The 15,920-nt window shown below is 51.5% G+C and overlaps 1 protein-coding gene across 2 annotated transcripts in view; it reads left to right on the forward strand.

Moving 5' to 3' along the window:
* The window catches only part of EPS8L2 (EPS8 like 2), a 49,425-nt gene that overhangs the window by 18,290 nt on the left and 15,215 nt on the right, over positions 1-15,920 (forward strand). For both annotated transcript variants that reach the window (XM_017838006.1, XM_017838007.1), the window contains exons 3-8: positions 37-92; positions 11,434-11,498; positions 14,144-14,305; positions 14,573-14,722; positions 14,832-14,911; positions 15,042-15,181. In XM_017838006.1, the coding sequence (XP_017693495.1) occupies positions 37-92; positions 11,434-11,498; positions 14,144-14,305; positions 14,573-14,722; positions 14,832-14,911; positions 15,042-15,181 (653 nt within the window). The remainder of the gene's footprint in view (positions 1-36; positions 93-11,433; positions 11,499-14,143; positions 14,306-14,572; positions 14,723-14,831; positions 14,912-15,041; positions 15,182-15,920) is intronic.

The following is a 15,920-nucleotide window of genomic DNA, read 5'->3' on the forward strand; positions in this document are numbered from 1 at the left end:
AGCTGATGGTTGATTTGTACCCTCCTCCTTTTCCAGTGGCAGCATGGGCAAAGCTGACGGAGCCTCCAAGCTGAGCGCAAAGGACCTGTACGGTGAGTTGTGTCCACAAACACATCCCAAGTTTCCTATAGCAAAGGCACCTCTGGAGAGCTGGACGGGCTGTTGGGGAGTTCTAGGCTGGAACTCAACCAAAGCCACATGAATCCAGAGCTCCATACATGACAGGCTGGCCTGACCTGGAGGCAAAAACACATCTTATGTCTGTGCCAACACCTCCCGCACTGGGGACAGCTGAGATTTTGTGGGAACAGAACACTACTTCCCCTCATCCAGATCCTCCCCAGGTCTGTTAGCAAGATCCCCTGATAAAGGACCTCACAAAAGAAAGACTGTCCTCAGCAGGTTAATGATTATCCTCTTCTAACTACTCAGTGAACCATGAAAACTCCGGTGCCCTTTGGCTCTTTGGAAGTGCAGGGAATGGGCAGGATGGGTGTTTGTGCACAGCCCAAGAGGCAGCTTGTTCACAAACCACCACAGAGAACATTTACGTACCAAAAACAGTTAGTCTTGGTCTGAGCAGCTCTTTCAATGTTCCCCAGGGGAAGATGTGGCCTGTGGGGTGGGCTGAACAAGCAGAAAGTCTTGTGAGAAATCACCTCCTTCAGTTATTCCCTGGGAAGACAGGAGTTGTCTGGGGGAACACTCGCAGCTCTTGGGGAGTCTGAGCCTGCAAACTCTTCCTCTCGAGAGCTGGGATTTACACGGTTGATGTTTAATTGGGAATGAACAGGATGTGTGTGTTTCTCCTTGGAGATCTATTTGATCAGAAATCGCCCTCAGCAGCTATGAGCTGCCAAGGTGGTTTGTTTGTCCCTGAGAAGTGACTTTGGTTGCCATAGGGTTTTGGCTGAAGGTTTATCCAAGTGGAGTAGCCTGGAGCAGTGTCCCACAAGTGACTTATCTCTCTGGGGAGAAGTGGGATGGCAGGGGCTGCACTTAGTGTTAAACAAGTAACTAACTTCAATTAGCTGCCAATGAATGAAACACAGGGATACGGGTAGAGCAGAAATTTGGGCTGCCCTGGATGCTGCAGGATGGGCAGGTGCCAAGTGGGGGAGATGGAAGGACACATGATAAAGAAGCAAGATGATGAGGTGTGGAAATTTTGAGTGCACACAGGACTGCCAGTTCAGACAAACTCCTCCTGCCTCCAAGGGCATCATTCCTTCAGCTGTGCACTGAAACTCCGGCACATCCCATCAGGGGCAGGCCTGTGGTTTCCATGTAAACAGGAGTACAGAGGGCTGTAAAAACGAAGCCAGGAGCTGACAGTGGTGGTGGAGCCATGCAGGTGTGTGGGCTGGCACCCATGGGGGCAGGGGCCCAGGGCTCTGAGCTGACAGGGTTCCAGGGCGGGATCTAACGCTGAGCCCAAGGCTGATGGTGCCATGGCACAGGGAGCAGGGAGCACCCCAGGATGCCTCTGCCACAAAAACCAGCCAGGGGGAAGGCTGACAGACTGCCTTTAGAACAAACACAGCTCTCAAATAAGCACTTTTCTACACAGAATTCCATCTTTTACATTTTTTCACATGAACACACCCCAAAAGCAAATTTCACCAGGGTTGGGACCTCTCTGACCAAATTCCAGCAAACCTTAAATGAGGACTGTACGTCCCTGGGCCAAATCCTCAAGAGGAGTAAAGCAGCTGCCTATTATTTCCCTGCCTCTGCTGGAGCACAGAACAAGCCCTGCAGGCATTCCCTGCACAAATCTGAGGCTGTTGGCCGGCTCAGCTCCTGCACGAGCATATCCAGAGGGATTTTGCTTGGCAGCACTGGAAGCCCACCCCTTAGTTCAGGAAAGGGCACTCAGCACGTGCAAACCAATATTTAAATGTCTTGGTCCCCTTCCCACTCGGATCCTCCCTCCCCCAGCATTAATTTCTGCTGTGAGCTGGCACATTTGGGGGTAGAGGGCAGGCAAGAACTAAAATTCCAGGGAGAATTATGTTTTATAATGAAACAAATCACACCAAGCCGAGCTGGCCTTCATTATGTGATTATGATGCTGCTTAGGGACGTTTGGAGCTGACAAGACTTTCCATATTCCCATTTTTCTCCAGTGCAATCAGGCTGGACCCTCAGTCTGTACACTGCCAGACCTCCAAGAAATGAGTGCAGTGACTCCCAGATTCCCAGCACACAGGCATCCACTGCATTCAAAACTTGCTGGGTAATGATCACAGATGCTCCAATGCACACAGGTGTCTAAATATTATTTCTTGGTGAACAAGGCCTTGGGTTTAGCTTTCCAAAGATGTCTTTTCTACAACGCTGCTGGCCTAACATGACAGGGGTGCCAAATGCAGGTACACAATGTTACCTGAGGGCCAAGGTGTCCCCAGGATCAACAGGGGCTTACTGAGAATATTAAACCCACCTCAGGTGAGACCCTGGAGAGGGATATTTAAAATCATGGTGGTGAGGCTGGAGCAGAGCAGCAGCTCAAGGCTGTGCACAGAAAGGCAACTGGGTGATGAAGGTGGGGGATTGCCCTGGGGGCTCCAGGACATAGTGTGAAGGTCCTCACAGGACACGGGCTCATGGCCCTGGTGTCACCCTTGGCCTGCTGAAATTGCCTTGGTCACTAAGTACATTGCCCACCAGCACATCTTCTTCACTGTGGTGAGCACAGAGGGATAGGGAGAGATAACCAAAGGGAATTCTGCAAAGAAATTGGCTTAAATGCCCGAGATACCCTCCCCTGGCTCTATCCCTACCAGAGTTGGATACACTTTCTAACTGGTCAGCCACCCTCAGTGGCATTTCCCATCTCTCAGGGGAGCAGGACACTCATCCTTTCCTCCCCCCTTAGCAAAACAGCATCCCGTTTGTTCAGCTCCACATTCTGGAAAGGTCTGTGGCTGCAGGAGCTGAGCCCCAGCTCAGCTGGCAGCAGGGGAATGGCTGGCACCTATCAAGTTGCCACCTTCCTCCCCGCACAGCCAGCGGCTGAATAAATGTTAATGCACCCCATAAATAATTTAGGCGGCTTCTCGGCTTACGGGCTCTGCTCAGCCTGGATGAAAGCCTGGGGGGGAAACCAGCGTGGCTGGGGCAGAGCCCACGGGAGGGGATGGCAGGAAGTGCTTCTGCCCAGAGCTCCCCACAGCAGCAAAGCCACTGCCACCCCTTAGAGAGGGGTCTCAGGTGAGCTCCTGCAGGTGTGCCCTCAGCTGCTCCCACAGCTGCTTGGGCAGCACTGGCTCTCCGAAGGGATCGGGCAGCACAGCCAGGAGAAGCTGCTGAGCCCAGGGCAGTTTGATGTGACAGTGATTTCTCGGGGGGCTGTGGGAAGCAGCAGTTTTTCTGTTTGGCTCCGTCTGTCCCTGCAGTGCCCAGCTGCACCTCGGGAAAACCTGTGAGATCAGGCCCCTGCCTGCTCCATGCTCAATACACTCCTTTGTGGGAAAGACCAGAACCTGACAGGGCACAGGCTGGAAGAGGGATTGTGGAGGCTGAGTGAGGCTGCGGAGCGCGGCGCTGAGGCGTGGCCACTTGACACTGCACCCCCGTAACCCAAGCCAGGCCTCGGCGCCGTAACAGGACACGGGGCACCAGCACAAAGAGAAGAGCCACTTCCTGCCCGGCCTGGCCCTGGACAGGGATCATCTCCCTGGGGAGCCACAGGCAGAAAGGCTCCACAGGAGGCTGCTTGGCCCTGGCCAGGCAGAACACACCGACAGAGAAGGAGTAAATTATGTTCAGTGGTCACAAACTGACTCTTGGAAGTCTCCACAGACCCCCTTGTCTCCCAAAAGGGCCTGCACCGGAATGGTGCCACTCAGCATCATGTCTTTAAAGCTTTCATCTCACTGGAGAGAAAGCCTGAGGTCCAGCAAAGATCCAGCCTTCTTGCCCAGGCCATTAATTCCTCATCTCCACTGCCAGCCCTGAATAAGTCCCTTGTCCTCCTGCACTGCTCCCTCAAGGCCACTTCAGCTCCTTTCTTCAGGTCCCTTTCCCACAAGAGATTCCAGGTTCAGATTACCCGGCTCCCCTCCGACGCTGCCGTGTGGGTGACCCCTTTATTCAAAGCCTTGGACATTTAATACTCCAACTGGAAACAGGGCTGGAAGAAAAATCGGAAGCCAACATTCCTGTTGGTTCCTGCAGGTCAAACCCCAGCGGTGGGTAAGACAGGGAACACACTGGCTCAGCTCAGCCCTGACTGGAGCTACTGGGAGGAGCAGGCACTGCTCCAGGTGCTGTTGGCTGGGAATTTGGGATGGCAGTTAGGACAGGGATGCTGTGGGGAGGGATCTCCACCTCTGACACTGCTCAGCATCTCCAGGGAACCTTTTTTCTTTGCCACTTTAAAACTGTTGAGTGTAAGTTTTCTCCTTGGATGGAGTAACTGCTCAGAGCTTGCTCAGAGCTTACTCAAAGGAACATTTTCCTAAATGGAAGTGGCATTTTGGATGTGCCCAATTACCTTGGGAAAAAAAAGCTGTGGTACTTAATAACAACAAAAACAAACAAACAAACAAAACCAAAAAACTACCAACTTTTCATTATGAATTTTTTTGATCCTCGAGTAAAGCAAATTAATCTTTAACTAAATCAAGGTTCCCCCAATCTTACTTATTGTATTCTGACATTCAAAAAATGTCATTACCAGCTACGGGAAGTTCAGAAAACACCACTTTGGGTTGTTTGGTGACAAATAATTTGGCAGATTTCTCCCAGCTCTGGTTGTAAAGGCAAGAAGGAACATCCCCCCCCATGAGCCTCCCCCGCCGCTCCTCAATCCCCCGCTGATCCTGCTCCGAGCAGCACGGCCGTGCTGGACACAAACCCACACTGTTCCTCATGTGCTCAGTCCTTGCACAACCCGGGAGCTGGGTCAGGTTTTTGTTTGCTCTCCTGGAGTGGGTTGTGTCTTCAGCTAATAAACCAGGAATGTGAGCACTGGGCCTGAGCTGCGCAAATAGGAAGCGTGTGGAGTAGGAATTCAGCCCTGTGGCACCTGGCTCCTGCTCCCTGCTGCCACAGCCCATTCACACCTCCGGGAGAGCCGGGTCATTCACTCCCAGAGCTTCCAGAGCTGTCCTCACACACCAGCCAGGAGCGACAGCTGCCCCAGGCAGAGATTCCCAGTGCCACAGCCACCAGTAGAGACCAGCTCCAAATGTAACAGCACACCCAGAGAGCTTGATGCTTCCTAAGCTGCAAAGATATTCCAAAACGGAGCTCTCCCCATGCTGGCCCTGGGGAACAGGGAAGCAGCAAGGCAGGACCTGCAAATGCTTCCCTGTCTGGAGCTCAGGCACAGCAGGTCTGTGCAGGACCCAAAACCAGATCCTTCACTAACCCTGTGCAACCTGGAGCATCCCATCCTCCTGCTTGGTGAGGAAGCAGGAGCCTGGCAGATCCCAGAGCTGTGCTGCTGTAGAGCTGTGCTCAGACCACCACATCTGGCCCTGGAGGCTGGCCCTGACCTGCTGGTTGGCACAGCCCAGCCCATGCCATGCTGGCAGGTTACTATAAACAGCCTGGGCACAGCTGGATAACATAACAGAAAGAACTGGCAAGCTTTGGGAGGCACAGCCAGGACTTCCTTTAGGCTGCTCCAATGGATGTGGAGGCTGGGGAGGTCGGCAGTGTGATGCAGGGAATGGAGGAGAGGTCCTTGGTGTGGCACTGCCAAGGAAAACAAATCCAATACCTCTCTGATTCCTCACAGACTGCTCCAAACTTGTCCATCCCCCTGTTTTCTGCTGTGCCTTCTGCCCAGCAACGGCTGGAAACAAATATGGGGAGGGATAGGGAGGATCAGGGAGGATCCTGTGTGATAAAACTAATTAAGCAGAGAAGGATGTGCATGGAGGGGAGGAGAAGGCCCTGCAGCTCTGCTGTAGCTGCCTGTGTTTGTTAGAGACACCTGTTTACCCCACAGCTGACCCTGGCCCCGCACAGGGGAGTTTTTGTTTAGAGCAGTTCGGGATGGAAAGGGATGGAAGGAGATGCAACGTTGCCCTGAGCTTTGGCATCCTGCCTGTAGCAGTCTGTAACCCCCAGCAGGTCAGTGCAGCCCCAGGACACTCCCTGGGTAAGCTGAGTCCCAGAGGAGCCTGTTTCCCTCCTCCCCAGGCAGATGTTCCCTGCTGTGGATATTCCAGGTATACCACTGGGTGTCTGACTCTACAACCTCCCTTTCTCCCACCCCTGGTCCCACTGGCACATTGTACTGGGGACACTGTGCCCTCTGGTTTGGAGAGAGACCAGCCTGCTCCTGCCCTCCTTGGCACTGCTCAGCATGCTCAGAGACCTCAACCAATTATCCCAGCTCCAAGCTGGTCCCGTGGGCAGTTTATCCCACTAGTTGATCTCTTGTGCTCACTTGAAGGGAGTGTTCACAGCCACAGTCCCTGCAAAAAAGGTGTTGCACAGAAATGGGGAGGGATCTTGGCTCTAAAGACGTGGTTTGGCTTCCTGGACCAAGCCGATAACCCCGTGTGCACTTGCATCGATCCTGCTTCTTTTCCTTATTTATTCCTCTCTTTCATCCCTCCCGCTCCTTAACACAAAGCCAAACGGGGCACTCTCCTTTCCAGACAAGATTTTAGCCTCAGCGTCGGGATTTCAGCCCAGCACTGTTTTGAGCCCTTGGGTAAAATCCACCCTGTACCCCTGCAGTGGTCTGAGCTTTTCCCATTTCCTCACCAGTGCCAGTGGGAAACACAGCCCTGTTTATCTGTAGGGTACTGGTGATAGATAACATTCTTTGCTGTTTTCCCCACACCTCTGGGTGTGAGGCAAGAGTAAAACCACCTGGTTAGGACAGGACTGAAATGAATTCCATTAAAGAACCATTTATAGGAGTTTTTCCTCCTCAAAGGACTGTCTTAGGGATCACTGGGCCAGATCCTGAGAGGCAAGAGATGAGACAATGAGAGTGTGCGTGTCCAGTGTGTTATCCATGCTCAAGGCATTCAAAACTTTCTGGATCACCCATGCCATTTGTACAGTAAATATCTGGGATCAGCACAACTGCTCCTCAGGCCACAGCAGATCACAGCACTTTCCAGGATCCCCGTGCAAGACACCAGAAGGACAGGACAAAGCCGTATTGTTTTCCCATCTCTTTGGCTCTCTTGGCAGACAGAAGGAAAAAGGCCAGTGGTGGTCGCTGTGGGCCACCTCTATCACCTTGGGATGTTTGCTGGACTGGTGCCACAGCCCTGGAGCTCTCCTTGCCCTTTGCCTGTGTCCTACCCAGAGTCCTGCACTGCCGCAGCCTCTGAAGGTCACACAGGACATACACGGAGCTGCAGGTTGGGGCTGAGCTAATCTGGGGGAAGTGTTCCCTGTATTCCTGCAATGCTCATTTATCACATGGGGATTATGGAATTCTCTGCCTCCCGGGGCAGGTGGAGGGTGGGATAACACCTGAGGTGCCCGTTGCAGGAGCTGCAGAAATGCCAAGTGTCCCGGGTGAGGTGTTGGATGAACCAGGAGGAAACTGGTTCCTGCTGCCAAGCCAGAGTCCCTCCATCCAGCATCCAGCAGATGAGGACAGGGCTGTGCAGAAAGGGCAGCAGGGAAGCACACGGGACAGGTGACCCTCCTCCTGAAGCCTTTCTGGCTGGGGGAGTTCCCCTGTGCAAGGCAAAGGATCCCTGTTGATCCAAGAGTCAGTCACAGATCCCCTGCAGACATCACTCACAGGATCCCAGAATGGTCTGGGTTGGAAGGGACCTTCAAGCCCATCCAGTCCCACCCCCACCATGGGCAGGGACACCTTCCACCAGCCCAGGTTGCTCCAAGTCCCGTCCAGCCTGGCCTTGGACACTTCCAGGGATGGGGCAGCCACAGCTTCCCTGGGTAACCTGTGCCAGGGCCTCACCACCCTCACAGGGAAGAATTCCTTCCTAAAGTGTATCAGTATTAGCCCAGCCCAACCAGAGCCAGATTTAAGAAAAGACTAATAAAGATGCATCATGGAAAGCTCTGCAGCTTTGAGTAAATAAACCCAAAGCCCCTCTTTTCCTTTAAAGCACCCATGCTCCCCGGATAGCTGTGGCCCAAGACTGACTCTGCAGTGATCTGCAGCCTGGATCTTTAATTCTTCCTGTGTTTCAATCAAAACTAAGCACTAGGAAAGGAGATTTCAGTGTTTTGGCACCCTGCTGTCCCCGGAAAGCCGGGCTGGTTCCAGACCTCGTGGTTTCATTTGCCAGGAGGAAACACAAAAATAAAAGTTTCCATGGGTGTGGGGGCCAGGTAGAAGCCAAGGAGACAGAAGGGATTTCAGGAGAAGGAACAAGCAGCCTTCTTAAGGAAAGGGACAGGAAAGAGAATATGCAGTAACACCCCATTTCTTGCCCTGGGCAGATTCTGGGACGTCACTTGAATGACATGGTGAGACAAAATAGAGGCACTTTGTTCTAGTTCTGCACTCTCGGAGGTAATGCAGAAATTCCCCCAGGGAAAATCAACAGAGGGAGGGGAAACATCTGCATTTCTCCCTGTCCCTGGGCTTGCTACTGTCTGAAAAAGGCTGCAAAGGTCTAAAGGGGCCTTTGCTTTCTGCAGTCACCAAGGGCAGGTGATAGAAAGTTGGGCTATGCAGAGTTTTGAGGTTTTGGCCAGTCCCCAAAATTTCTAAGGGCCTCTCCAAATATTTTCTCAGGGATTCATGCTGATATCTCCCTTGACCGGGACATGTTCCTCCAGCTTCTTTGAGCTTGGAGGAAGGGCCAAAGGCATTGGAGGTGATCCCAGAGAGTCCAAGGGCAACAAGCTGCAGCCCTGACTGCTGCTGCAGCTCCAGGGGCTGTTTTCCTACCTGGAACACAGATCTGCACTAGCCTCCCTCTGGAAACCTCATCCCCCTGGTATTCCTTCCCTTCCTCACAGACCAGCAGCTCCCAGTGCAGCTCCAACCCTTCCTCTCAGGGCTGGAGACATTTGCCTGCCCTAATATAAACCCCCTTTGTTTCCAGACCACCCACTTCAGCCTTTTCCACTCCCTTTAAAAAAGGGATGCCTTTTAAGGGATGCCTTAAACTCCAGATCTGCCTCCATCCCACACGGGTGCAGTGCTCTCATTTCCATCAGTGTCATCTATTTACACGAGAAATGCCTGGGCAGGAAATTGAGGTTACTGAGAGAAGAAAAGTGCCTCACATCAGCCCCGAATCCCTGCGGGATGCGCTGCCTGTGCCCTACCCCAGACCTTGCCCCACATTCCAAGTAGGACAGACTGCAATTAAAGCCCCCAGCAAACAGAAAATGCCACTGAGCCTTCCCTGCGAGCCCGAGGTGGGAAGTGGCTGTGCTGCAATGTTAATTCTTTTATTCAAGGTCACTCTGGAATGGCTGAGCAGGGAGCTGGGCTGGGTGTCCGAGGCCTTTCCCCCTGAACTCTCCTCACTCCACCTCTGAGTCAGTGCTGGTGGGGTAGGAGACCCTGGCTCAGAGACCTGCAGTCTCCAGTATGCCTCTGTCAGCTTTCCCACCAATGAACCAGCGTTCCCACCAACAAACCACTTCTACTCTGGAACAGCCACCACTCCAGGGCTATCAGGAATCAGCCACAGAGGCAAAACACTGTTGTGTTTTCAGCCACAGAGACAGGAGGTGTGAAGTACTCACATGTCCTGCCAAGCTCGTGGCACACACCAGCCTTAAAGTGTTAGAAAAGTGCTAAAAAGCTTTAGCAATCAGCTTGAATCCAGTGTCTGTCCACTCTGGCCAGAGCAGGCATCTCTTTCCAGCATGTCTGGGGTGTCTGTGGGTGCTCAGCACACTCCTGCAGCCATGGGCAGGATTGCCATCACTGCTCAGCCCTGTGGCTTCAGAAGAGGGACAAGAGGGGCTCCGTGTAAAAGCTCTTCTCAGCTGGCCAAGGAGAAAGGGGAAATCCCGCAGGCAGATCCCATGGAAAGGGAGTGCCTGTTCCGGAGAGACACCTGCTGGCAATGCCTGTGGAGCCAGAGCTGATCCTCGCTCATTTCCTGTGGAAGGCAAGGAGAAATAAAAGTGTAACAGAGCTACAGGGGGAATGTGGAGGAAAAGCTCACAGTGCCAAGGTGGGACCCAAAGGGAAAACATGCTGGCCCTGCACGTGTCCCAGGCCCTGATCCCAACTCCGATTTTAGGACAGCCAAAGAAACGCCAAATATCCACTAGATGTGAGCTAAATCAAAGAAAGCTGGAATGGGAGCATTCCAGGGGCTAGATGGGCTGGCTGGAAATCCCAGCCAGTGCTAGGCAGGACAAATCCAGGCACGAAGCTGCACGTCAAACACAGGGGCATTTGCAGGAATCCTGGCAGGCAGTGCCTGGAATACATGTTGACTCCTGTCAACTCACCTCTTCACCGAAAGCTCCTGGTTTTAATACATTTGGAAAGTGATGGAATGAGTTCCTATCAGGACAGACATTTTCTAGGAACCAGCCTCTTTAATGTGAAATTTGTTAAATGAGGCCACGTGTTCTGTGCTCAGAGAAAAGGGGAGAACAAGAGAGAAGCCAAATCCCTGAGAAGGTATTAAGGAGAGCTTTGAGTGAACCACAGAGAAATTCAGATGAACATATACTTCTTTAAAACCCAAGGATGTCCTCTGCTGGTCAGGAGGATGTTTCCAGTTTGGATGCTCCCAGATCACTCTGGGCCTGGATAGTTCCTCCTCTACCATTCAAGCAATTTAAAGGAATCCCTGGCCAAGGGCCAATTAAACAGCGAGCAAGAGCTGGCAGGGTCAGTTCCAGGAGGATTATGTTCAATAGCCTCACGGAATACTAAGCAATTTTTTCCCTAATTGCTCTTTACTGCTGCTTTCCAGTAAGAAATGCAGGAAGTAATGAGGATTTGTTGCCTCATAAAAATACTTTACAAGAAACTGGGGTTCCTGGCTGATCCCAACTGCCTTTCCTACCTGTAGCAACAGCCCTTTACTGTGGCTTGCCAGGAAAAAGGAGAAAGGAAACTGAAAGCATCCCAGAGCACAGAGGGTTCTTCTAGAGGACGAGTCAGAGGGCTGTCACGTCCAAACTGGTGGGTTGTGGTTGGATTTTTCCTTCTGGCCTTCTGCCAGTCTTCTCAAAACACTCCTCACCTCTCCAGCCCTCTTTCAAAAGCTTTCCTAATCATTCCTTTTCCAGGGATTTCCTTTACACAAGGTTTAATTTGCTCCACAAATGGTGCTGAATCAAAAGACGAGCAGCACAAAGGAATACAACTTGAACATACAGTTTACACACTCAATTTTCCAATCCTTCTAACAAAAGCTAACGTCTTATTATTCCCAATATTCCAGTTGAGGCTGGAATCTCAGAAATTACAGAGCTGTAATTCTCAGACCCTGATTCAGAGATAAACAATGATAAACTTGTTTTTTTCTTCTTTTTTTTTTACAGAACAAAGGAAAAAATACTCCAATTCCAACATCATTATGCACGAGACTTCCCAGTACCACGTCCAGGTGAGCACACAGTGGAGCACTGAGGGGCTGGGAGGCCAAGGTCAGTGATAGGTCCTGGTCATGCAGCGTGTTCCCTGTGTCCTGGACCTTCACGGGGCCAGAGAGCAGTTGGAAATCTCCTTACAATCCAAGTCCTGAGTAACTGCGTAGAGGAGGATGGCAGGGGGGAATACTGTTAAAAAAGGCAAGGGGAATTGTGTACAAGGAAAGAGGAAATGGAGAAGCTGCTGTCTTCTCTCTCCTCTGTGTCCATCCCTCCCATCACCCTGTGCTTCAAACCCTCCTGATCAGCACAGAGAGGTTAAAAGCAGAGTTCCCATGGTGGTTACAGGAACTCAACTTCCCAAACAACAGAGACCACGTGGACTATCAGCTTTCAGCTCTCCCCAGCTCCTTGTCCTCTCAAGTAACTCAAAGCCCTCCACACACTCAGGCAAAGAGCCAAACCCATCTCCCAGTGTCAGGCACCCTGTCCATGGGGAGGAGGCAGCCTGGCCACCCTGGGCTCGGCCATTCCTGAGCACAGCACGCTGGTACAGGCCAGGACACCACGGGGACAGACGTGGCCGCTCACCACTGACTGGGCAAGGCGAGGAGGGAAGACACTTCATGAGGTTCATATTTAATACATGGGGCCCTTTAAAACACTAAATTTAAACTTTTGAAATGCCTGTTTGGAAGGAGGTCCTGGTTTGCATCGGAGAAACCAACTCGATGGCCCAGCAGTCGCTCACGGAGGCAGAGACAGGACTTTACACAGTGCAGGAATTCCTCATTAATTAGGCCATATGCCACCCATTCACAAGTCTCTCCCCTGAACTCTGACCAAGGCCAACAGGATTCCAGTGGCAGGCACTGACACAGAATGAGGTTTCCTCACAGGAGGCATTTTACACCCTTTGAAATAATCTGATCGAAGTTTAATGGTGGATGGACTCATTGCCCATTCTTACAAAAGCTGCTGTATTTGAATATCAAGGTTTTAATGAGATAAAGCAAAGACAGCAGGAAATTTCTGCCCCTCAATCCACCCATATCTACAGAAAATGGAAAATGAAAACGAAAAATATTCTAGTGAGTGAGTCTGACAAGTAGTTTCCCCTCCATGAAAATTAACGTAACAGTAAACAGTACAGGAATTTATGAAGCTCGTAAAGCTGGTGGATGAAATAATAGAAGAGATAAGAACGCCCGTCATCCCATGTAAACCCTTCTCCTCACTGCTCCGAAAGAGAGGCCTGTCACCTCTGCACAGATAAGACTGACTTGGCAAATACCTTTCTGTGCACTGTTTTACAGTTCCAGTAAGACAGCCTGGTGTGTTTTCATACGTGACTGCACTGCTAATCTCAGCTCAGGCACTTTTATTTAGTCAGTGCCTCACCCCACACCTGTGCTTAGGGAACACGCAACGGGTCTGCACCCTGCAGAGCTTGCCCTCTTCTCTGCTCCTTCCTCCAGGATTTGGGGATCATCCAACAGCAAATGGGGCACCGCAAACCCTATCCACCCCTAATTCCCACCAGCATCAGCACCAGAAAGAAGCTGCTTGACCCCTGAAAAGCTTATGTCTGATCACTGGGAGAAGGGAGGAAGATATGGGATCAGAGGGAGAAAAGCCAGGCAAAACTCATCTCTCTACTCCAAATTTCAGATCAATTTAGGACTTGCTGTACAACACACCCCATTTTTCCAGCTCTTGCTTTGAAACCAGGCTGCAGGGCTTGTGCTTCAGAGAGAAGCAGGAGTTCACATTGCTGCCAGCTGGGCAGCGAAGGAACAAGGTGAAACAGGACCAGTTCCTTTTCCTTCCTGATTTTTTTCCCTTCCCTGTTGTCATCTGGACACGTGGCCTGGCTGTGCTGTCATGGCACAAGGACAACAGCTCGGCAAACAGCCAGGCTGCTCGGAGTCCCAGCTTTTCCTGCCTCACAGTCCCCTCTGCTGGCAGGCACAGCCAGTTCTCCGGCCCTTGGGGAGCAGCGCTTGCTCCCGCCTGCTGCTGAGCAGTTACCTGGATTTTTGGAGTGGCCTCCACGCACTGCTGGGAGGCACTGGCACCATTTGGATGTGACACATCTCTCCTTTCCACAGCTGCCTCGCTGCCCCTCCCTGCCCAGCATGGAAGCTCTCCAGAGAGGCTGTTCCCATAACAGGGGACCCCATACAGTGCACGTGGCACAGAGGACTGACACTCGCCCATGGCTTGTGTGAGCTCTTTGCCTGGCACAAATCCCACACAGGCAGGTCTGCTATGCCAGACAAGCAAATTCCAAGTGCTTTTAGCTTGGCAAGTGAAGCTTAACTACTATATTTAAACTTCCAAGCCAGTTTCAGAAAGGCCAGGGCAGTAACTCGTGTGTAGGAAGCATTTGCCCCGCTGGATAGGGGCCAGAGCTGCTGGAACTGAGGAGATTAATATGCAAGTGGTGAAACTGGTTATGCAAACCCATTACAAAACCCAGTCTTTCACTGCCATGGCCAGGCTGGTACCACCAACCAGAACTGCTTTGTGCTCAGCTTCACTCCTGAGCTCTGAAGAACTACAAACAGAAGCTGAAGCCTTTAAGAGATGCTTTCACCACTGATTTACACACACAAATGTTTTCTACCTGTTTTTTCCTCCTTTCCCTCCCCATCTTCAGCACTTGGCCACCTTCATCATGGACAAGAGCGAGTCCATCATGACGGTGGACGATGCCATCCGGAAGCTCATCCTGCTCAACTCCAAAGAGAAGATCTGGACGCAGGAAATGCTGCTGCAAGTGAACGACAAGTCCATCCGGCTGCTGGACTGCGAGACAAAGGTACCTGGGGCTCTGTGGGAGCTGTGGGGTGCAGTGGTGCCCTTGCTGTTCTACCTGGAGAAGGCAGGTTCTAAGGAACCCAAACAAGGGTGAGTCACTACCAAAATCCACTCCTGGATTAAAGCCAGCCCTGCAGCATGGGAGAGGGATTGTTTTAGCAATGACAAACTAAAGATCAGGACAGGGATCCCAGGGGTTCCTGCACAGGACCATTTCCCCTCAGTTCAATAGTTCCAACTGCCTGACACCTTCCTCCTCCTCTTCCAGGAGGAGCTGGAGGACTTCCCTCTGCCGACAGTGCAGCACTGCCAGACGGTGCTCAACCAGATGCGCTATTCCTCCATCCTGCTCCTGGTGTGCCAGGATTCAGAGCAGCACAAACCTGACATCCACTTCTTCAACTGTGATGAGGTGGAGGTGAGCAGAGCGCTCCTCGTTTGTCTCGCTGCCTGCCAGCCCCTTCCTGCTTTGCCCTCAATCCTCCCCAGAGACAAGCCCCTAAAAACATCCCTGTTCTCTCTTTGAGGCGGAGTTGGTTCATGAGGACATAGAAAGTGCCCTGTCAGACCACAAGCATGGGAAGAAGATACGGCCACAGACACTCAAGTAAGTGCTGCAGGATACAGCTGGGAGTAACAAACCCAAAGCTGTTTCCAGTGGTGTATTCACACTCCAGTGTCTTGGAAGCAGGATCAGCAGCCACTGACAGGGTTGCTCTGTGACCTTTTCCTTGCAGGGCAAACCAAGAAAAGATCAAGCAGAGACAATCCATCCTCCCCCCGCCACAAGGGCCGGCTCCCATCCCAATCCAGCACGACATGCGAGGCTCAGGGATGAACAGGAACAGGGTGGCACCTCCTTCCCAGCATGATCCAGGTACTGGGAGCACTCAGGAAGTCTGTCCTGGGGACGGGAAATTCATGAACCCAGACAGCCAACCCTCCTGAAGTGGTCTGTGGTATAAACAAGTGTTGTACCCACTGGGCATCTTCTGCTCAACAAATCAAAACTCCTAGAAAGTCCTTGTAAAAACATCTATATGTGGGGGATTCCGAAATTCCCAAAATAAGCAAAGACCCCCCCATAAAACTGAGCTACCACATGAAGTCTGAACCAAGCATTAGTGATCTTAAAATGTACAGACAAGACAGAGTTGGTCAGAAAGACAAGTTCCTGGCTCTGCTGACTTCACAGGAGCCAAGATTTCACCCTCAAAAATCAAGGGGTTTCCATGAACTCCTGTAAAGTCGAGTGTGGAAATGCAGCTCTGAACTCTCCCCTCATGTGCGAATCCAAAGACCGATTCCAAAAGCATCCTGACTTCAGCCCCTTTGGGCTGGCTTGAGAACAGAACAGATATAAGCTCTTTCTCTGACAAAAGCTCAAACTGATGAGCAAACTGCAAGCATTTCTCATCCCTGCCTATCACACCACCTTCTCTTAGGATTCATTTCTAGTTTCAAGGAAAACATATAATAGTATAAGAAACTCCAAACCACTCCTTTCCTGGGACAGAAGCTCTGGCCCCTGAATGGAGAGCTTATTTCAGGCCCAGTTCTGCATCATGAAAGGAATATCTGTGTTTCTGAGCTGGACCATGAATAAACACCTATAT

The sequence above is a fragment of the Lepidothrix coronata genome, unplaced genomic scaffold (assembly GCF_001604755.1).
Source record: "Lepidothrix coronata isolate B3197 unplaced genomic scaffold, Lepidothrix_coronata-1.0 Scaffold319, whole genome shotgun sequence".
Lineage (NCBI taxonomy): Eukaryota > Metazoa > Chordata > Aves > Passeriformes > Pipridae > Lepidothrix > Lepidothrix coronata.